This window comes from Cyprinus carpio, chromosome B12 (genome assembly GCF_018340385.1).
Source record: "Cyprinus carpio isolate SPL01 chromosome B12, ASM1834038v1, whole genome shotgun sequence".
Classification (NCBI taxonomy): domain Eukaryota; kingdom Metazoa; phylum Chordata; class Actinopteri; order Cypriniformes; family Cyprinidae; genus Cyprinus; species Cyprinus carpio.
Genome location: NC_056608.1, coordinates 6434109 through 6458792, shown reverse-complemented (window position 1 = coordinate 6458792; position 24684 = coordinate 6434109). Strand labels below are relative to the sequence as shown.

At 36.2% G+C, this 24684-nt stretch overlaps 2 protein-coding genes across 4 annotated transcripts in view; one reads left to right on the top strand and one right to left on the bottom strand.

Annotated features, from left to right (window-relative positions):
- The window catches only part of LOC109100034 (receptor expression-enhancing protein 3), a 33811-nt gene extending 17920 nt beyond the window's left edge, over positions 1–15891 (bottom strand). The window contains exons 1-2 of the mRNA XM_042735085.1: positions 15585–15891; positions 2712–2784 (exon numbers count right to left, since the gene is read on the bottom strand). Coding sequence (XP_042591019.1) covers positions 2712–2784; positions 15585–15616 — 105 coding nt within the window. The 5' untranslated portion in view covers positions 15617–15891. The remainder of the gene's footprint in view (positions 1–2711; positions 2785–15584) is intronic.
- A 3134-nt stretch (positions 15892–19025) lies between these two features.
- Positions 19026–24684, top strand: part of LOC109100035 (probable JmjC domain-containing histone demethylation protein 2C) — a 128647-nt gene continuing 122988 nt past the window's right edge. For all 3 annotated transcript variants that reach the window (XM_042735082.1, XM_019113528.2, XM_042735081.1), the window contains exon 1: positions 19026–19366. In XM_042735082.1, coding sequence (XP_042591016.1) covers positions 19232–19366 — 135 coding nt within the window. In that variant the 5' untranslated portion in view covers positions 19026–19231. The remainder of the gene's footprint in view (positions 19367–24684) is intronic.

Below are 24684 nucleotides of genomic sequence, written 5' to 3'. Positions count from 1 at the left end.
TAGACAAAAAAGCATGACAGCCAAGTAAGAGGAATGTTTAAAGTGATAGTCTACCCCAAAATAAAACTTTTATTCACATTTACTCACCCTCATGTCATTCCAAACACAAAAGGAGAACATCCAAATCTTTAGGCTCCATGGAACAACAGGAGGGCAAGTAAATCAAATTTTAAACACACAATTTTAATTTGAAAATTAAAAAAAACATTCAAATCATTTTACAATAAAGAGAACTTTGACAGAAGATTATGGTTTGGCTTCAATGGGGCAAAACCACATTCTGCATTTTTTTCCTCATTATATCCTGCTTTGCAGGTTCACCGCAATGTTGCTTAAAGGTGTTGCTGACTATAAATGACACTGATTCTGGCTGGACCTGAATTAGCATTTCAGCGTAACACCTGCATTGATCTTTCTCCTGAGGAAGTAGGATAGGTTCTCACAGGGCGGGTCCTTTAAAACAACTATGTGCAGAGAAAACATGTCACCTGATCCAGACATACAAGCCAACACACACTCCCTGCCAACATGCCCGAACATGCACAGAAACAATAATCTGCTGGGCTGTCTCATTTCAAGGAGTGGTGTGACTTAGCAGTTAAAAATCTGATCTAGTAACCCAAAAGTTGTAGAAGTGTTGATTAATGAACACTACTGATCCCTTGAGCGGGACACTAAACTTACACAACAACGTTTTCAGCCAAAAACAGGAAACTTTTTATGCGTTTTGCCTGTTTATTTACACAACAACGCGTTTTGGGGACTAAAAACTTATATTTTTGAAAACGGGTTTCAAAGTGCAAGTTTTTGAAAATGGCACCGTTATCGTTTCCGTGTAAACACCCAATACAGGAATCTTTGGAAACGGTGATGTCATGCGTGTGCGTAGCACGTGTTAAGTATGTAGACATGCACAGTATGTGTCGATTTTAAAGGCAAGCGCGAACAAACATACACAACAATGGTGGAGTTCATGGTACTGTTGTTGCTGCTCAGGAGCAGGGCTGTGTATCACCAGCAAAGTCACGATACGATATGTATCACGATACAGTGGCCATGATACGATACGTATCACTATACAGGACTGCACTGAATTTTACCTCAGTAGAATTTAGTAAAACAGCTGTTTATGAAACACTGCATACTTTAGGGCCAGTGCTAACTATAAGCAGTTGACCTCTGCAATATGAAGGGCCTCCATAACTGTACCACAGTACAATATGGGTAATGGCATATGTTTAATGTTTACATTGGGCCCTCCCCACCAGGTACAACATTCTGATTGTTTGCATTTTGTTTTTAAGCCCATAAATAATAATTTACTCATTCTAATAAATTTCTATTGTAATGTACTCATATTAATATATATATTAAAAAAAAAAATCATCTTAACATTGATGGTAGGTTATCATTGCACAAATTAATGCACTCTCTACTTTTTAAAAATAAAATCGGAAGTTCTAAAATAATGTCTCCTGTATCTAATGCACACACACGGTCAGTCACTCACACAGATCACGCTTTGCGTGCAATCAGACATTCAGGAACAAACTTTTTAGCACTGCCCTGCATATTTTTATAAACTATAAATAGCTAAATCGCTCAAGAGCTACATTATCTTTCTCAGCAAGGAGCTGGTAACATCATTGTTTCTAAAGAAATATTATTTTGTACGATATTAATACGATATTTTGAAAACAGCCCTACTCAAGCGTTTGCTAACGCTTCTTCAGCAAAGTGTGGATTTACTTCACCAATATTACAACCAACAGTGGAGACACATCATATACAACATATAATTGTCATTTCCTTACAAGTACTGTTTACTAACAAGGTGACAGCGCCATCTACTAGGGTTGTGCCGATAGACGATAGTATTGTGTATCGACGATAGTCACAGATATCGACGATAGCAGATGTCTCTGTCGATAGTAAAGACGATATTATGCTCATTCTCCAATTAATGTATTAATGTATCATGGGGCACACGGTCCAGAACGCTTTATTAAATCCATGCATCAGTTCAATTGAACTTTACTCTAAATATATGAACTTATTCACTGTTTTGAATTCTTTATATTTAACGTGTTCGTTTATGTCCAATATTTAGTGTTAAACTGTTAGTCTTTAAATGAAATCTACTACTGATTTTCACCGTTGACTGATTTTGCAGAACATTTAGACTGATAACTTCCGTGCGCAGATGCGGCAAATTTGTCACAGGACGCGCGATATGATAGTTGCGTCTGACTATATATGAACTAGCTGTTTTAAATACAGTATTTTTATATTTAAGGTTAGTTTATCAGTATGTTTGAAAGTATGTTTTTTCGATTATTGGTGATTCCATAGGCTCTCTCTCCTGCACCTGCACGGTTTAAAACACCAAATAGTTATGCTATGACAAAAATAAAGAGTCTCTCTCTTGCTCCACCCATGAACGATAATATCGTGTATCGTCGATCCCACGGGCTGAAGATATGGCGATTTGAAAAATGACCATATCACCCAACACTACCAACTACTGGCCTGGCATATGTAATACAGTGTTTTTGGCCATTTTCACGGATATATAAACGCGAATAGTTTAAATAACACAAGGGAAAAACTTTTCAATTTTTGACTACATGCGTGTAAAACCTGTAACAATCAAACTGCAAGTTGGTTTGGTAAATCAAAAGCCTTGATTTACTGTGTTTATTTATACTTACGTATTCTTTGACGTTTTTGGTTTTCACTGCTTTGTAGGAGTAGTACGCTGGGTACAGGTTTCCAAAAACCAGCCTGTGCAAAGAAAGAGGGGGAAAAAATAAATAAAGGGAAAACAACTGTAAATCTCTAGATATTCTTCAAAAGAAGGACGATTAATGGGCTTGGATACTCCCATCTGTGTGTCTAGCTCTATTAAAAGCCACTCACTTCCTCTGTCTGATTGTGTTTACAAGCTAAACAACGATTTCCTTTTCTTCCGTTCCGAAAGAAAAAATAAAGAACACTGAATGGACAAAAATGCAGGAGACACCTAATGTAAAACATTCCCTAATAGAGATTAAATCCATGTGGACTGCAGCCCATAGAGCAGGGCTGTTAGAAAACTAACACTAGCTCTTTTTGCTTGAAGAAACCAAAACAGCAACAAGTACTACACAATATTGAGGACAATATAAATGTAATTTTATAATACAAATTCATGAAGCATCTCCTTGACATATCAACAAAAAAAAAAACACAACACAACTGCTGAAGGTTAGAAGCAGTCTACAGATTTTGGGCAATCGGAATTGACAGATTTCCCAGAAAACTGTGTAGTGTATTAATGGGCTTCAGACTTTGATTTAATCCAGTCGGTGGATGTTTAATATTTTGCGCTGATTTTATAACACATATTATTTTTATTTGTCATGCATCTCTTAGCAACATGGCACATGTTTCTCCATGAGTTTGTGTTTGTAACGACTTGAAAGTCTGGCAGCATGTGCTCAATCTTTTTTAACAATGTTAAAAGTTGGCAAGTTTATGAAATCTTTTCAGATTTGAAAACTCATGTAGCATATTCCAGCTTTAAACTTAATTAGACAGTTCCAAATGATAATGCTAATCAAATCTGTATGAGTTTCTTTCTTCTGTTGAGTAGAAAAAGATATTATGAAGCATGATGGTAACCAAACAGCTGACGAGAGCCACTGAATCCCATAGTATGGAAAAAAAAAATACTGTGAAAGTCACTGGCTACCGTCAGCTGCTTGGTTACTAACATTCTTTAAAATATCTTCTTTTGAGCTCAACAGAAGAAAAAAAACTCATAAAGGTTTGGAGGGTGAGTAAATAATGACAGTATTTTCATTTTCAGGTGAACTATCATTTTATTAGTTCTGTATACAGAAACTTCGAGCAAAGACCTAACTTTTATTATCCTTTTATTAAAATAATCCAGTTTGAGAAATTATATTTAATTGGATATAATGCAAACATGGGATGATGGTGGACATTAGGTTCACACTATGTTAATTTCAGTAAATCATTAAGTTATTCCATTTCTTCCTATGAGCGACTGACCTGAGACAAGCCAGTAAACTGGCAGATGGGCCCGGTGCCAACCCTTCATCTGCAGCCTGTCGCCCTCACACGAGCCCTATTTATTACGTTCTGCTCGACTAAATCTGTTAGGGAACCAGCGGAAGATACTACAACCTACTGATGATAGTGACCCCCTCCTTGTGCAAGACTTCCATTGCCACCGAGCAATTAGTGCACAATCAGAGGAGCCACACACAAAACAAATCCTCTTCTCGTATGGACCCACACACAGAATTTTGGCCCCAAACCGCCTGTGGCCCAGACAGCATGTGATAACAGACAAAAGCTTCAGCTAGCATTCGGTTTCACAGACAGGAACCAGGCTTGATGTTTCCCAGATGATAATGTTGCTCTCTGAAACCAATGTTTCACTTTCATACTAAGGTTGAGCCTTGAAAATGGCATTTGCCCAAGGGCTAAAAAGAGTCATTCAAAGTAGCTTTTTGGTGAACAGTCTCGGGTTGAAAAGTTACCTCTGCACTGGGATGATTTAGAGGCATCTTGACTCAGCAGTGCAGCTAAATTTGGGGACAGCTTGTACCATTTCCACTGCCAATCATAGACAGTGTGTGACCCAGAAATTTAGCCCACTCCAATATCAGCCTGAAAACTTGGCTCTGGTGCAGTTTTGGAGAAGGAGAACAAAGTCTATTATGACAGTAACAAATTTGTAATTTTTTTTTTTAAACTTCTATTTCTTTAATTATGACCATTTGGAAAGGCGTATGTTATTTTCCTAGTCAGGGAACATCTATAAAGGGCAATAAGACACAACATATTCTTTAGTGGTGCTTGCACATGAAGAACTCAACCTCATTCTCTGGGTTTAATTCTAATTGATAATGAAAATACGTCTACACACTATGCGTGGAAAACATTCAGGGGTGCACATAAGTGGTGCACAGGTGCACAACCAAAATAAAAAATGTGTTGGCTAAATATATTTAGACCAATTTCATTTGCATACCAATATGGTTGACAGCTTTTACTGCACAATCGTCATTTTAGATCGATTAACTGTAATGCTGTATAAGATTTCCATTTGAACTGAAAGCATTAATTTAGGCTATGTGCTGCCAGTTTCAGAGCAAAATGCAGACTATGATACTTCATTTACTGATGCCTTTCACTTCGCAGCAACTAAAACCAGCAGTACATACACTTACTTGCCAGCAACACAGCAAAATAAAAACTTGATGATTTATGGTTGAAAATTCATATTAAAAAGTAAAAAAAGATTTTTTTAAAAAATATTAGCATTTAAGCGTACTATAAAATAACTATTTTTATTTAATACAATTTTTGGTAACACTTTATTTTAAGGTGTACTTGTTACACACGTTACATGTACTTACTATTATAATAATTAATTATGCTCTAGTAACTCTAAGCCAAACCCTAACCATACAGTAAGGACATGTAGTTAATGAATATTTTTTTTAAAAGATTAGTTTTAGTTTTTTGGCAATTTGCCATTAAGATGGCTAGTGTAGAGTAGACAGGAAGTTAAGTGGGAGAGTGGGTGTGATTCAAACTCAGGACGCCCGCAATGCAACGACATTATATGTCAGCACACTGCCCACTAGGCTATCGGTGCCAACTTTTATAGTTATATTTAATGGGCCACACTATGTGCAGTGTGAGCAACAAACCAAATCTCCAGGTGATCTCATGAGAACCAGACCTTCATTTCATTTCTGGATTTTTCACCCAATTATTCACAAAAAAAAAACACAGGTTAATTGATTATTTTATAATTGCAACAGCCAATGGGAAAAGGATGCTTATAAACCTTTTAATACTCCAGAAACATAACATTTGTGCAGTGGCTATGCAGAGTACACATGTTCACAAAGTTCTCCCTGTTGCACGGTCCTCATCCAAAGATCCACCTTGGCAGCAGTTTATTTTCCTGTTGCCATAGAAACAGCAGAGGCACCAGGCTGTAACAATGGTTTTCGGCTCCACACATCTCTCAACCCTTCCCCCTCCCGCTATCCCTCAAGCACTGTAATTTACAGATCTGTTACTCGCATTCATGTGGCTCTGTGTACCTAATAACTAGTATTTTTCTTTCATTGGACGATTGTTTTAATCAGCATCAAATGAGGACATTCACTTACAACAGTGTTTGGTAATTTACAAGGAGCTGCAGTTGGCTAGACTGACTGTAGACACCGGAGAATATGGTTTTCCCACAATTCAATTGTAGTCTGTGGATATGAACAAACTTCGAATAAACAGACAGCGATTCTCTGCATTCTAAACAAGCAGCATGCTTCCATCGGCAAGCCATTTATCTGTCTACGCTGAAAGAGAAAAGGCCATGTGATGTCATACAATCAGCCAATCAGAAAAGTGGAGTGGGATTTGCAACCTTTGAAATATCACTGTGGTTGACAGAAATCAAGAGACTGAATAGTTGGGGCAAAACTTTTACTTTGACAATAAATTTCACTTCAATGACTCTTCTAAGTCTGAATTTAAACAATCAGGGTTTTCTGTCAAAAAAGAACCACCCAATCCCTGAACCAGCATCCGTCAAAACAAACAACTACACATTGTAAAAAATGATTGCAATCTTTACTGTAAAAATAATATGGTAAAAACCCTGTTTCCTTATTATATATAATCAAAAACTGTAATAGATTTATTGAGAAATTTCATTGAGTCATTTTACAGTACAATATTATTAATGTATTTTTAAATCTCTTTGGAAGAGAGAAATAAAAAGTAGTTTTATTATTCACAGTGAAAAACCACAAATTAAACACGAGTTAATAAAATATGTTTTCCCTTTACTGTCAACTTAAGTTCAATCTGTGAACCTTAAAAACTGTACTTTTACTATTATTTCTGGATACAGACTTTTTGTTTATTTAAAGCATACAGTTCACTAGTAGCATTTTCATATGTCATTACCGGCAGAACTTGTGACACAAGTAACGAGTGATAAAACTAATAATGAAAGTGCTACTGAAACAAAAACTTAAGCAGTCATTTATAAAAGACTCAAATAAATAACTTTCTATCACAAAGAAAAGAATGCATGAAAAAATCATCAAACAATAATGACTAAAACTAGATTCCGATTGCTCATTAAAAAAAAAAACACTTAAAACTGGTGAAATTTTCAAAATTATAACCTTGGTTAGAGCATGACATTAGTGTGAGTGCCTAAGGACCTCTGATGTGTTATTATACATTAAATATATTGCTTTATAAATTAAATAACTGTTCTTTAACAGAATAAAATAGTCTACGGTCACTATTACTCTCAACCAAGCAAAACATGTAGCTTGGTGTTATCAACAACATGCCAACAGCTCTGCACATCTTTAGATATCAGTCATGTAGTTTACTGCTGACTCATTTGTCATTCAGTTTACATACAAACCCAATATATCTCCCAGAACAGACTATAGAAACATGTCTGGTGCCATGAATAATTCAATATGCAGGAGGGAATATATAAAAGAATCACCTTTCAAAAACATCTCTTTACCAGTATGGAAAAAACGGATCAGATTGTTTTGGCAGACTTGTTTCATATATAATGACATAATGCCTATTTTACTCAATAAAGGGAATTAAAAACTTTACAAAGGACGATCATTCACTAGATTGTTTTCACTGGATCTTTTTTCTTCTAATTTGAAAACCCTGGTTGCAAACAAAAAGAAAAATGCCTGAAACATATATCACTTGAGATAAAAACAAAAGCACATTAAAAGTAATATTATAAATATTTTTAAATTGATGTAATAGTGCTTGGAATTATTATAATTATTTATTGTTTTTGTTGTTACTAATGATTGGCAACTTTAATATAAGGTTCTTCCCCTTCTTCACTTGTTTGGGACATATCCTGCCCTACCGGTTAAGAAGTTTCTATCATTGCAGGGTATATACTGTCATACCCCCAACCCTAACAGTGTGCAATAAAGCCATAAATTCTGCTCAACTTGTTGGTTTAGCAATCAGTTGGCTGGAAGGGTTTGATTCTCCTCACTGTCTGCCTGTGGCCTCTACTCCCACAACAGAACCTGCACGGCCCCTATGAAACACAAATAAATGTGCTGCACATAAGTCTTTCATTGTTTTCACAACAAGGAGTTGGTCTTCCTCCAGTGGGCCCCTGAAGGAAACGGGACCTGGTCTTAAAAGTATTTTTGTGAAGCAGGGTATCGCTCTCAGGGTGTGCAGCTGACAAAATATAACCATCAGATGGGCCTTGACACTCAGGTTTAGGTCAACTTTGAGTTTCCTGCTAAGAAACGGAAAGGCAATGCTCACTCTGATGATGCTATGGATTGGCTATTACTTGGAGCCAGATGTGAAAGCCTTCAAAACCACTAAATGTAAAAAATGTAAAAAAAAAAAAAAAAAAAAAAAAAAAAAAAAAACTGACAAGGTGCACAGCCATTAGGCCTTTGAACGGTTTCATATTTCCAACAAGATTTGAAAAGAAACTTAAAAAAATGTAGCCTCCACAGTTTGCGTACTGTAATGGAATAAAACTTGTCATGTTCCAGTCCACTAAATTTGACAAGGACGTTTCAAGAAGAATAATATTTAACAACAATTTATTCTGCTTTGGATTGATTTGTAACTATTTGCACTGATGGAGCAAAAAATAAATAAATAAATAGGCTATTTAAAAAAAATTAAAATTTGGCCATATTGTTTGATATTGTTTATTTGTTCTTATTTTATTACTGAATTTAAGATGTTAAAAAAGTATTGGGCTATTAGTTACTGTGGTATCAAAATTAGAATCGAGAATTGTGAAATATCTAATTTCTGGTGTCATAACCTTATTTACTTATAACAGTTCTTTCTGGTCCTTGAATCTGATTGGCTGATAAAAGTGTAATATTAGTGATAACAGAACTCCAACGTATCACTTTGCTTGCGGTATTTCTTATAGCGAGTGTCCTGGTGGACACCCAAAACCACTATAATTGTAAAAATACTTATTTTGTGTCACAGAATGTAGTTTTAAGAGTTATTTTAGGCGAGAATGTACTTGTTAAGACTTTAAATATACATTTTGCAGTTTGTCGTTTTCGGAAATGTGAGCTCCAGGGCGTCAGCAGCCGTTGAGCGCTCATGAACCCGCCCGAGAGCAGCCTTACTTCCTTAATTTGCCTCTGGCTCTGATGTATCTATAGTGGTTAAACATGAGATATAATTCATTTTGCAGGAAACTCATTAATCTATTATTTGTTCCAGAGCAAATAATTTTGACTGAGGGCAAAATCTCCTCACGTTATATTTTATGTAACTTCAATGCTGTATATCAGCGCACTGCCTTTGTACTTTTGACTGCATTACCTAGCAACTTTTATGATGGCTGTTCTTGATGTTTATTAAATATTATTCAATAAATCATATTTTATATAAATAGTAGTAGTATTTAATAATTGTATTTAGTATTAGGAAACTTTGTGTGTGTTTGTGATGGTGATTTTAGTTACACTGTTCCGCCATTAGATTGCGACAAGACTTTTTTTTTTTGGAGTCAGCAGTAAAGGCTTTTATATTGAAAGAGACCGAAATGCTGTTTACAGAAGTTATTTTTACTTTCAACACCAGCTTGTAAGATGCAGCCAACAAATACAGTGAGCAGTGCTGTCATCGGAAATCATACTTTCATCAACAGATGAAAGGATAGTACAACAAAGATATATCCTCAGCAAACATTCATCTGTATCAGATGCAGGTAATCACACTCGATCAGTCAGTCTCACAATACTCTACATAATATACAGCTTTTAATACAGTAATACATTGAGCTTTTAATAAAGCAACTCAACATTCCTTCGTTACTAGTTCTAAAGTGACATTTTCTAATTAGTAATGGAGGTTTGGGCTCAGCTGTTAAACTGAGATTTGAATCTGTGGTGGAAGGAGGTAGTTCTGCACAAAAGAAGGTTTTTAAAGACTCTCCGTTGTTGTTTGAACTGTTGTATAAACTGCAATTTAACACTCGTAGCCATGAGATATGGCTGTATATTGGCACACTGTGATACAGCCATATCTCACGGCTACTCATGTGATATTGCCCATTTATGAGAACAAATGGTAACATTGGTCAAAAACAATACCCATTTTTGTGATTGGGCCATGTCCCAACTAGGCTAGTAGAAATCATTGGTCAAAAACAATTCGGCGCCGATATTAAGCATTTTTATTGTTATCGGCATCGGCCATTTTCAAAAACCGATTTGCCGATAAAACCATTTTATTTTGAAATCCGCGATCTGGGACTGATCCAGCAACCTCAGTCAGAGCAACGCTCTGTGGCCTAGACTAAGCCCCGCCCATCGTCCGTCTGATTTTTTGGGAGTCACGAGCCTGGCCAATCAATACGGCTGGCGCGGCTGGAAAATGTTCCGCTCTCACACCGAAAGCACAGGAGCTGCTTCAGTGATCATCATCACACATCAATAAGTTATCTCTCGAAGGTAAGAATGCAGTAAACGTTCCTTAAGTTGCAATAAATCACTACACTGAAGTTGCAAACCACCTAAATATAATCGATTTACGATGACAACCCCCGTTCAGTTATTATATTGTGAATTCCCGGTCAATGTCCGTCATTGCAGTGATATGCTTTAACGGATCATCACATCAGTGCTGAGATAGTGAAACTAAAGCCTACTTCTCTCACCATTCGGCCAACTTAACGTTATATTGTGAATAGATTATCAACACGAATGAATTCACTCACGGCTGCTGCGTTTTTTTTTTGTGTGTTGTTCACATAGCTTCACTGAACAGCGTCCGTTCCGTTAGGGGGTCTTAGTCAAAAAAATTGCGCATATTTGGAGAAATATTGCTTTATTCTAACATGATTGCAAAATAATTTATCATACAGATTCAGAATTACCATTATGCAATTTTGAAGAGCTGAAAGGGCATCAAGCGCGAGCTCTGACGCCCTGACGCGACGCGAGCTCCCTATTCCTGATTTAGTTATCTCCGCGGCCGCGCTCTCTCATTTGACTAATAACCAGGGTGCGATTTTCCGGGGGGATGGGGGGATTTCCCCCCTTCTGGTCTATGCATCCCTGCCTCTGCTGAATAACTTTTATCCCCGGTGGGGTGCATTTATCCATCTCTATGTAGTCCTTACCTTTATCCACCAGATGGCATGATGGTTTTGCGTCGTTTGATAAATATTTTTTGACGTATTGGCAACATCATAGTAGCATGGAAATCCAGACCTAAATCTGAAAGATCTATATAGAATGACAATGAACGATTTAGACTTGGGTTTTTATCTAAAAGAGGAACAGAAGACAGCGCTGAAATTTGCTGTTTTGCCGACCGGATACGGCAAGAGTCAGTTAGCTCCAATGATCTATATAGAATGACATTCTAACCCTAGAATGTTAGCTCCAATGATCTATCTATATAGAACTGTGACGAGTTGGGCGGGGCCGAGAGCCGTGGGAACGGAGCGAGGCCGGTGGAGTGATTGGGGAAATGAGCGACACCTGCTCCACTCACCGGTCTCGAGTCCCACGGAGGAGATTGGGAGGATACAAAAGAGGAGCGACGACAGCGAAGGACGAGAGAGGACCAGGCCTGGGCTTTATTTTTGTGTTTGGTTTTTGTTTGTGCGTGGCAGTCGACCGTGAGGGGCTGTCGCGCTGTTTTATCTTTATTTGGTTATTAAAGTTTTATTTGAATGTTCGCCGGTTCCCGCCTCCTTCTTCCCGTGACTATGGAGTTTTTTATTATTACAAGAATGTCATTGTATAATTTTTTTATTTTTATTTTTACCTGTCTTGATTCCTAATACACAACAGATGACGATTGGTTAGTTAAAACGTTCAGAATACGATTCCATATAAGGTTAGTATAGCCTAGTTCAGCACTTTGCGAATGGACAGCGACTCAAGTAGCACGTAGTAGCCTATTCTCGCGTTCTACAAGTTCAGTAGCCTACATTTTTGGGAAAACGCGCGAGGAATTGCGGCTAATGTTTATAACCTTGCACGTAGAGAGCGCTTTTAAGAGCTAAGATAGGCTAGGCTACATCGTTATCGGGAAACCCGGCCCAGAACAGATAGCCTAAACAACAGAACAGGACAGAAAATAATAATATAAATATAATATAGGCTAAATAAAAAACATAAAATAGGCCTACAATAAATAGCAATATATATTTTTATACTTAAATAATTAACAAATTACGACGACAAAAATAAAACACTGAATCAGTTTGAAGCTTTGAAACACCGGCAAAAAAATGTCCCCATCAGACAAAGTTTTTTCGTATAGATGTTTCTAAAAACTTAAGGTTTTTTTTCTTCATAAAACGAGTTGGACATCATCACACAAATGTCTGCGTATTAAATCTTTTGGCGGTTGCCCGGAGCTAGCATTTGCAGAAGAAGCGCCAGCTCGGCTCTCATAGACCATGGTACTGGTGGTCGTGGCCGGAGTATCTAAGTCTGCTGATTGACGAGGCTGCGAAGGTCTAAACCATTTTCGTAAATCCATTTTTTTTTTTTTTTTTTTTTTTTTTTAGAATTTTTTTAAATTAGCTGCCAACAACTGTCTATAATATAGACGGACAAACTGTTCTTCAATTTGAAATGGATTTTGCACGCGTGCTGCAAATCAAATGTAACAAGTTTACTCGGCGACCAATAAGCATTCACCATGACGAAGCCTAGTAACGTGCCATGAACAACCAAAATTATGCATTTTCCCCATTCTTTTTATTTTATTTAATTTAAGTTACAGTTTGAACATTGAATATTAAAATAATAACTAAAAGGGATATTTTTTTTGGGCCACGCCATGGCCCTTTAGGAGGGGGCATCAATGACCGCTAGGGGGGGCACGGCCCTCGAATGCCCCACCACAGCGCCGGCGCTGGGTGGGGATAAAAACATCATGCAAACCCGCTCTGACGTCCAGATCTGAATCAAATGATTCGCGATACGCATGACGTTTGAAGCGCATCGAAACAGTGAATCATTTTCCGACGCAATGGGTTTAACTGATTCGGAGTTTCAAAAAGCTCCGTTGTGTTCTTTGCTCGCTTTCTCGATGTAATTTGTTGTTTGAATAACCGTGGACATTAAATCATTACAATTAATAGGCCTAACGTAGGCTTACAATGTTTTTATTAAACTGAGATCACACTAAATACAATTTCCGTCGTATTAAAAACATTTCATTAAATTTTTCAAAAGCAAGCTTTGTTTATTTCACAAATCACACCCTGCTAATAACCCTATGCTAATAATGTAAATTGTCAATAATCTCACATTGCACGTTTCTGGATGACGCTGTCCTGTATAATTCCTAGTTTGTATCGCCGTGATAAACAGTCAAACAAACATTTTACACATCAAAAAAAACAAAAACAAAACACTATTACAATATGGGTTGTGTGTGATTTTAATGCAATTCTGGGTTGCAAATAAATGCTAAATATAACACACACACACACACACACACACACACACATATATATATATATTACATGTATATATATATATATATAGAGAGAGAGAGAGAGAGAGAGAGAGAGAGAGAGAGAGAGAGAGAGAGAGAGAGAATTTACATTTATTTTCCATTATTTGTTCATTTGTTGCGGTTTAAATTTGCTTTAAGTTTTACTTTGTTTATAGGATGCTGCTGATGGATGCAAGTTTTACTTAGTTTACAGAATGCTGCTGATGGATGCTCCCAGCACTTTTTATGTTTGTTATTATTATTAATATTAATGTTGTTATTATGAACAGTTCTCAGAATTAAAGATGTGTTAAAATAATTCAAAGAGAGTCTTTGTCAGAGGCCTTTTTATTCTTAATTTTGACATTAATTTCATTTTTTACACTAGACACATATCGGTTCAAAATATCGGTTATCGGTCTCCTTGATCTGTAATAATCGGTATCGGCATCGGCCCTGAAAAATGCATATCGGTCTATCCCCCCAACTAGGTAAATTCTTAACGTTGGGCCTTGTTATTAAATCTTAGTAAAACCATCAAAAACAACTAAAATTACCAAGAAAAACTGTAGTTGATGCATAAACACAACCGTGATCCTGACCAAAGAAAACGAGGACAAACCTGTTCCCAGAGACCAGCTTATAAAGCTAACAAAGTTAACAGACATTTCTATATTTCATCCTCAACATTAACCTGCTCTTAATATTATACTGTATACTTAAAATATTTGGGTCATTCTGTATATACATAGTACTTTAAGTCTTCAAACAGAAAAAAAAGACAAAGCTGGGAAAAAAAAGCCATGAAAGTGTCCACAGCAGCATTTCAAACAAACAATGTGGTCTTGATTTCTCATCATCTTGCCATAAGCTTACAGTTACTGTCCTATATTTGAACTTCTACATCGTATATGTTGTAAAATCCTAACTGCAGAATTATAACCCTAAACTAGCAAGGTGGACAGTAATTGGTACTTGCTGGTTTCTATGATTGACTATGTCTCTTCCTAACTGCTTGCCTGTGACTCTGGAACGCTGTAAGGGGACTACGTTGCAAAATGTGTCTTGCCCACAAAATAAACCAAAATGATACTCTTTCTGCTGTTTGCAAACAAGCTACCAAACAAGGACAGGCACACCATCAATCATTCAAATCTCACGCTAAGGCAAATGTGTTCTATTTGTAGTAGATATCAACTGATTGAAGATTAATGATGATTATTTTTCACATAATCACATAATTTTTATTATGTTCAATAACCAATTTACAGAACGGATTGATTCTAATTAAAATAATTATTCATTCTTGCTTCATTTCTACCTGTGACACACCAGTCTTAATATGATGATGACACAGTGAACATGATATACAATAATAATTATTATTTAAAAAAAAAAATCAAATCTAAATGTGTACAAATATATATTATGGTTTCATTTTCTGCTTATGACACAATAGTAAATAAAAACAATTACAACAATGATTTTGATATACAATAATAATGATTCATACAATATTTTTATTATTATTTAATGATGATGATTATTACTCATGTCATTATACTTGAGCAATATTCAACTTGAGAACCTTATGACAGCTCCACCTTACCCAAAAGCCCCAACAAAACCTTGTACGAGGAGTCAACACACAAATATTCATTGACACGTCCACTGTCACATTAATAATTTCACTACTGACACAAAAACCTCTGATACTGCAGTCCAGTCGTGATGGCAAACGGGAAACTGCACATAATAACAATGGATTGCTGTTTCTGGTTCTCATCTTCCATATAACACGGATCCTTCCCAAACGTCATGTTTAAAAACAGTAATGCGCTTTGATTGAACAATCTGAGCAGATATGGGGTTGAGAAGATCATAAATCTACTTTCTCAATTGTCAATGTGTGGAGTCTTCAGTATATTGATGCTAATAGGCTAGCCAGTAAAATAAATAGTTAATTTTACCCAAGCTTCAAAAATAAACTATGTTTATGGGGAAAAAATGAGGGTTAAACTCACACGACAGATCTTGATATAATCCAGGACACCATATTTTCTTCAGGGTTGAGCCGAGCAGAGAGAGATGCTAGCTAAGCTAACCTTACTTCAACTTTAGTGTTCAACTTCAGACGAGGACAAACATTAACGGTCTCCTGAGAGCCTCCGCTCGCTCATTACTCAGTCTTACACACAAACATCCCGTATGAAACTAACTATGGAGTTAATGTGAGTTAAAATAATGACACTATTGTTGTGCCCATCTTCTTCGTGCTCTCGCCTAAACCGATGCCGTTTCTGTAAAAGGTGCGCTTTCACGTTGACGTCAGAAATAATTTGATTTAAGAGCCCGCTTTCCTGTTACGTGATTGGCTGATATGATTTGTTTACATGAAACTCGAACATTGGTTGGCTAGATAAAATGTTTGTTAAGTGACGTTGTTTCGAAGACGCAAACATTACACTCTCAATGCATTCTATGCTGATTATTTGAGATTCACCTTGAAGAGATACAGACCAATAAAACATAAAAACGTTGAAAATAAAAAAACTTCTAATCGATGATCTTGTTGGCGCTGTGTCCTGTTGAAAAAAATGTAAAAAACAACAACAACAAAAAAACCTGGGGGATTGTTGTTGTCGGTTAGACAGACAGGCAATGTTAGAAAGCCTGTTGAGGTTTATTAACAGCGCAGGCATGAAGATTTAGAGAGAGTGTTTGTTTTAAATTCAGTATTAAGAAGAGAAAGCCTGTTGAGGTTTATTAACAGCGCAGGATTGTAGATGATTAAAATTCAGTATCATTGATTATAATTGTTTGAATTTTATTATTATTGAAATTTTTTGAATATTATCATTAATAAAATATCTATCTATCTATCTATCTATCTATATATCTATCTATCTGTCTGTCTGGCTGTCTGTCTGTCTGTCTGTCTATCTATCTGTCTGTCTATCTATCTATCTATCTATCTATCTATCTATCTATCTATCGATCTATCTATCTATCTATCTATCTATCTATCTATCTATCTATCTATCTATCTATCTGTCTGTCTGTCTGTCTGTCTGTCTGTCTGTCTGTCTTTCTGTCTGTCTGTCTGTCTGTCTGTCTATCTATCTATATTTCTATCTGTATGTCTGTCTATCTGTCTGTCTGTCTATCTATATATCTATCTATCTATCTGTATGTATGTATGTCTGTCTGTCTGTCTATCTATATATCTGTCTATCTGTCTGTCTGTCTGTCTGTCTGTCTATCTATCTATCTATCTTAAATGAAACAGAATCTTAAATACCACCTAAATAGAGTTTAATTCGTAGAAAGGGATCTGAGTTCAAAGTGACAGATTTGAACCTTGGACCTAAGCTGTTTGAACAATGATTTATCTATCTATCTATCTATCTATCTATCTATCTATCTATCTATCTATCTATCTATCTATCTATCTATCTATCTATCTATCTATCTATCTATCTATCTATCTATCTATCTATCTATCTATCTATCTATCTATCTATCTATCTATCTATCTATCTATCTATCCATCCATCCATCCATCTTATCTATCTATCTATCTAATGCATCCATCCCTCCATCCATCCATCCATCTATCTATCTATATATCTGTCTGTCTGTCTGTCTGTCTGTCTGTTTTATCTATCTATCTATCTATCTATCTATCTATCTATCTATCTATCTATCTATCTATCTATCTATCTATCTATCTATCTATCTATCTATCTATCTATCTATCTATCTATCTGTATGTATGTATGTATGTATGTCTGTCTGTCTATCTATATATCTATCTATCTGTCTGTCTGTCTGTCTGTCTGTCTATCTATCTATCTTAAATGAAACAGAATCTTATATACCACCTAAATAGAGTTTAATTCTTAGAAAGGGATCTGAGTTCAAAGTGACAGATTTGAACCTTGGACCTAAGCTGTTTGAACAAGGATCTATGTTATAATACACAGCTGCTAAATATATGAGGGAAAGTATAACCAAAATGTTATTTTTAGACTACAGTGGGAAAATGCAAATAATTCCTGAATTACAGTTGTAAGAAACTGTAATTTCCCCTTTTCATATTAAGCAATACATGCACTATTATTACAACAATATATCTGTTGTGAATATGTGATAGCAATCTCTCTCTGTCAGAGAAAGGATTGTGGTGATGCTTTCTAACTGATTGAAATAGTACATCAAGCATAGCCATCTTGGGTAGCAGAAGACATCCGGCAACAGATGACATCTGTGAATTGTGGTCTCTCTTGACAATCTTGTTAAAATTCATGAATATTCCTATAAGAGAGCTATTCTGTGTCTTGCACCTTCATGTAATTAAACATCTGAGGTGTTAAGCATCTCATTTTCTCTTTGTGTATCAAATACATATCGAGGTAATATAATGGCACTTAGCAGATGGTAATTATTTCTTTCAACTTTATCCTTTCTTTCATCTGTAATATGTTTAATGTTCACATAATAATGTATCTGCTACAATGAAGACCTATAATACAATAAATTCAACTATACAGTCACAGTACATATTGTAATTACATATTACATACACACTGCGTGTGAAGAAAATGGAAAATGTATTGCTCTTGTGTACATTTTGTGGTGTTCTCTCCACTGCGGCTTCTAATCATTGATGTTCAAGAAGATGTTCTAAGCATTGATGTTCATTTCAGACAGGCACAGATTAGCCTTCCTACTTGCAGCAGCGTGTCTGCAGGACCAACAATCTCAGCGGCACTCTATGATTTGTGATTCTATCAGCCATGAGATATCTGTCTCCATCTTCTGCTCTGACCTAAAGGTGACACAGACTGATTGTATCCAGTGGATATGCTCCCAATATATCAGCGCTCCTCTTGTGCTCATCAACGAACAGCCCATAGGTCAGCTACTGGAGTAGCTATATACTTGCAAAACCGTGAAACACAATTGGACACAAAATGTAAAAAGATTTTCATATGTTTGGTTGAACGACGGAATGAAAAAAAATTACATGCTGTGTATTTTGTTTTAGAATTATTAATATCAAAATAATGTTTTTATAGAATTATCATTATATCAATCATATTTTAATTATTAGGTATATAGTTTAGAATGATCACATATATATAAAAAGTAACAAAAAATAGATAGATAGATAAATAGATAGACAGATATTTTATTAATGACATTAGACAAATTCGTTTTAGAAAACCGAATATATTGATTTATGATGCTTGTTTTTATGTTCTTCATTCCTGCGCTGCCTGACCAAATACAACAACAACAACTAAGCACTATTTTCCTCACACTGGCGTATAGTGTGAAAGCAGCTAGTCTCCCATTGAGAATGAATCAGTCTGGCGGACGTAGAAATCTTCCTTCTGCGGTTTTGCATGGATTTGTGAGTTGTGTGGCGGAGGGATACCAGTTTTACGTTCGCAGTGATCTGGTCCAGTGTTCAGTTTGGCGGAGCGCGAGAGAGACCATTCGTGGGTGGAGGCTGAGAGAAATTTAAATCCCCGGGTTGCGGTCGACACGCAAAAAGGCGAAATCAATCACGGTTCCTTCTTTCTTTTTGCTCAGAACGCAGTTTGACGGTGTAAATGTGCGGTCGGTAGGGTGCGAGTGTTGAAGTTTTCGAGGGTTTTTCGCCATGGTGGTCGGGAAGCGGTTCCTGTGCGTGAGCGGAGAGGAGCCGCTGGAGCCCGCGCACATCGCGAGCTGGTCATGGCGAGCCGGAGTCATCCGAGCCGTCACTCACAGCGACCACGACAATCCCGAACTGACGGTAAGACAACGGCAAACATGCTGCGAAAAATACATTTCATGAGCGGGACATTTCAGCGAGGATATGGCGTTTTGAAATAGCCTGTTAAACATCAGCTTATTCTAGGTTTTATCGCTTGGCAGGTCCGGTTCTAGACATTTGGAGGCCGTAGGCAAAATTCATGTTGGAGGCACCCACTCCCACTAAAAAGCACTTGAAACAAATATGATTCCTTACCTATTTATTTATATCATATTTGTTTTTAAATTTTTTCTTATACAGTACCAGTCAAAATTTTGGACAGAATTTTTTGAAGAAAGTCTATTATCATCAAGCCTGCATTTATTTGATCAAAAATACAGAAAAAAACTATATGTGAAATATTATTACGATTTAAAATAATGGTTTTCTATTTTAGTATGCTTTAAAATCGAATTTATTCCTGTGACGTAAAGCTGTATTTTCTGCATCATTACTCCAGTCTTCAGTGTCACATGATCCTTCAGAACTCATTCTAATATGCTGATTTATCAATGTTAGAAACAGTCGTGCTGCTTAGTATTTATTTTGTGTGATACTTTTTTCAGGATTTTTTGATGATTATAAAGTAAAAAAAAAAAAAAAAAAAAAAAATGATAACAATATAAGTCATTACTATCACTTTTTATCAATTTTACACATCCTTGCTGAATAATACTGTTTTTTCCCCTCTATTTTTAATCAAACAAATGCAGGCTTGATTAACATAAGAGACTTCTTTCGTTTTAGATAGCAGATATTATTATTATTTTGCAGTAATTTGTTCAGTAATTTATTCACGGTTCTTGAATACCACTTCAGTAAATGAACATTAGTGCTTTTATAATTTCTTTCCTAGCTGGGTATGGGCAGGATTTCCCCCTCCCATTTAATCAATATTTACTACAGATGTTGTCATATTAATAATATTATTAATATGATATTATGTTTTGCATTGTTAAATATGCACTATATACACAAATGTGCTCATTACGGGAAACATTGAGAAGGCGGGACTGTTTTGAAAAGGCAAGATTAATTGGTTTAATTGCAGGTGAGTGACAATTCAACTATATGCAATGATCAATGAGGCTAGTATTTTGCTGCCTGTCTTGACTGGTGGGCTAGCGTATAGGGTCCCCGCCTCAAGGCCCCAGGCTCTAGGCAATTGCCTGCTCTGCCTATTGCTGTGCTTGGTACATGGAAACAGGCTTGGAAGTCAGTCAGGCAAAGGAGTCGTGTAGTAGAGCTCTATTTGGATCCCAGTCAACATTGGTTGATTGTAATATTAGTTGTCAGCTTATGACTTTTGTCCCTTTTGCACTCCGATAAAAAAACAAAAAACCCTGCTCTTTGTATATGATGTTTTGTTGAATGCTGACAATTAATGAGATAATATTTAAATGTTTTGCTCCAAAATTTCTCAGTGAAATATAAAAAAAAAACTGATTTATAGTATTTTTCCCTATCAGACATAAGCTTGTTTGCTGCATTGTTTTCGTTAGACCATTAGACCAATACTAGATTTTGCAATCTAGTACTTTGCGAAGAGATGGACCAAATGTAACACATCTGTGTAAATGGTCAGGGCCATAAAACAATTCTGACCTATTTTCATTCATGAATGCATAACATTAGTAAATAACTTTCCAGGCCCTCTGTGATGTTTATGGATAATTTATTATTTTATTATTTCAGTGGTAAAACGTAAGAAATAAATCTACCCAACCCCCTCATAAAAATGTTGTAGCGTTTGTCGTTGTTAAAGGTCTTTAGATTTATTTCTAATATTTGCATTTGAATTAAATTTTAATTTAAAGATATTTAAAAATATTATTTTTTTTATCATTACATTTTGTACAGTTTATTATGCGCCTTTTGTTAATATATATTTTACGTTCATATTTTTTAACAATTTTATTGAAAAAGCAGTTTCAAATGTTGTATTTTCATACGTCCCCACTAATATATAAATCCTTAATTATAAATACGTCCCCACTAATATATAAATCCTAAATTATAAATACGTCCCCACTAATATATAAATTCTAAATTATAAAATATTGTTTAATGTAATTAATAATAATAACTTTAATGTGTAAAATGTAAGCAATTTAAATATTTTAAATTAAAGGTATAAAGTAATGTAGATCTTTACGTTATTTTCTTATGTATTTGAAGCAAAATCTAGCTTGGTCTTTGATCAGCAAGACAGTTCTCATGCGGTGGAGATGAATGGAGTGGCTTCTGTCATTGTATGTATAGAGAAAGTGTGTACAGTATGCTAGCCGTTTGTTTTCAGGGCTGTGTCCTGAGGTCACCAACTGTACCGCCGTTAATCAGCACGCAGAACTTTCCGCACTCAATAGCTGCCCTGCAGCTGAAAGTTCAAGCTGTAAATGCTTTTGTTTCTTTGCCTTATTTTTAAAGTAAGAATTAAGCTTGTAGTCTGGTCGGGCTCCTGTACGTTGCATGGAAATAAAAATAGAATATGGTTACATGGAAACGTAGCCATTAAAAAAAAAAGTTGTTTTGTTTGGCTTAATTTATAGTCCAAGTCTGAAGTAGAATATTTTAAAAAGCGTTTTTCATGAAATAGCAGACTTTTCTACAACCTTGTATATGCAGTATATATTTAGTATACAGTAACCAAGCATGTCTAATGGCTTAAAATCACATATCGTTTAGTTGTGAAATTCTTCAGCCTTTTTTCCCATGACATCACACCACTAATATTTGCTAAGATACCAGGGATGATGAAGGAAAAAACTCTGATTGCAAAAAATACCAATGCAGCTTTCCTTTACAGCCCTCAGTCACATTGGCAACAACTGGCTGTAAAGAGCTGGAAGTGGCCATGTGATTTGTGGCTTAAGAAAACAGCTCGTAACATGAGACTGGTGGTCGTTCATCGCCCTCCCCCACTGCAGCACAGCATAAAGACTGCTATGTTCAGCCGTTCCCCTGAACCAGAGTTAACCTACAGAGAGATTGCTCTTTGTTCAGTCTGACTGACACTATAACCCTACACTGTTTTCATATCTTCTCTAAAAAGATTTATTGAGCAATCTTCTTTTGTGCACCTTTACTCTGGGAATGACAACAGTTCTGTCTGATCCCAGGCAATGATACATTTCCTATCTTAATTGTCAGTGGATTAGACTTACATAATATAAAGAACCTGTCTTGTAATCTTTTGCAGTTGTAAAATAGTGGTTCAGAATGAGAGATATGACACGTATCGGCGGGGGAGGTTTATGGCTGAAAGGCCTTGAGTTTAAACATTAAAGGTGGATGGGAGCATTAACCTGAGTGCAGAGCATTCTAGCGTGTTCCCTTTCGGGGACGGATTGCGACAGTAGTTTGCCAGGAGTGTTGAAGGACGCCGCATAAGTAAATGCAATGAGGTGGAAAAACATTGCACTTTTGTACTCTATTATTGGGTTAGATATATGTCCTCTTTGTTGTGCATTCCTTGTCAGGCTTGTTGTGAAAAGTAACAGCTTTCCATTGAACGCTGGATTTTGAAGAAAGCTGGATTCTTGTAGTGTACAGTTAATGGCTATATAAATATTTAAATGAAATACTAGCATACTACTTGCAGAATACTGTCTGTTTCTGTTTGTTCATATTCAGGAAAGCTATTTGTTTTCTGCAGCTGTGTTTTGTAGGACCCTGTTATGTAATTCAGTCATAAAAATGGAAAAAAGCTATAATAAAACCGATATATTAGGGCCTTAGTTTTGTAAAATTACATCCAGAAATTAAATACTTCACCTTTAGTCTAATTATTAAGACGATTGCATTGTGGGATATGTTATGTGGTTTGCATTGCACATTAGTGCATAGAAAAAAATTATGCAAAATACGCACAGTGCGCATACTGTACTGTTACATGTTACATCGTACCCAATATATTCCAAACCAAGCATGTTAACGCATGTAAACTTATAGGTTTAAATGTTAAACCTTTACATTTTCACAGTTTTCCACTGACAAAAACTTTACACTTTATTCTAAAATAGTTCTCTAATGAAGATCATAATGTCACACTGCTTTTAGCCTGCAGAATGTGACGCACATGCTCTTCCCAGAATCTGCCTGTTTAACCTGGACTGACCCCTGTCCTGTACCAGCCAGACCTCTCTGGAAAAAGCTACCCTCCATTCAAATGTTACTGAGCTTTGTTGTGAGAACAATTACATGATGATGTTTACTCAACACCATTTCGTTGTTGGAGCAATACTATGCACTATGGAATTCACCGTTCGCAAAGAGCTTGATTGACAGGTGATCTGACCAATCAGAACATGGATTTTACGTGCCGCCACTGCTATCTGCCATCTTGCCTGACATATACGGCTGGTCTCCATAGAAATCCATGTTAAAACTGGGTAAAAAAGATAAACTGAATTGAAACTGTTTCAACATAACTAAATATAAATACGTGCGGAGGGTTAAGCTGTGCTGTGGTTGGCTGCCACAGTAATGGTAATAAGCTAAGGAATTTCTTTTGAAGTACCTGTTTTGCGTACCAGAAAACCTGTCATGTCTGACACTGTCTGCATGGCTTGCAGTGCTTAAGTTAAAATACTGAGTGTGAAACAATAAAATGATTTTTAAAACATGTGCTCTTCTCATTCTGTGGACAAAATCCTGTGAACGTCTCCCCAATCAGGAGCTGTATATGCACATGTGCGCTCATCTGTTTTAAATGTAGCTAACCTCGCCTCATTTCATGTCATCTTCCCACTCATTAAACTATGACAGGTCCTTTACTGCAAAAAGACAGTCATTGCGACACTTTAAAGTAATGAAACTATGGTGCCATGTGCTTTTTAAAACTATTTTCCTAGGTTTCACATTATATTGTTGGCTCGGAAATTATGTAAATGCTCATGCCCAGCTGCATCCCTTCTAGCCTTAACCACAAATCAGACAGGAGAGTAGATAAACTTTGGTGGACTTTGAAAAATGGTGTGTTCAGTGGTTGAAATAAAATTCTTTCTGATGTTTATGTTCATTTCGTGCTTTACGTATATGAAAAGACAATCGGTTCACATGTTTGAACTGAGGCAATACTGTAATCTGTCATGACACATTGAAGAGCCACAAAATGCTATTTCTGGTTTGAATTTCTTAAAAAAAAATGACAAAATTTGAAATCTGAGAGTCCGGAGACCTTGTTTCAGAAGTAACCTGCTTGGTCTTGTCTATCGGTGTGTTGTCAGTTTCCTCTTTGCTCTGTGATGTATTTTTTACTGTGTGAGAAAATAAAGGGTAGTGTGAGAGAGGCATTGTTTGTTGGGCATAGCAACAGT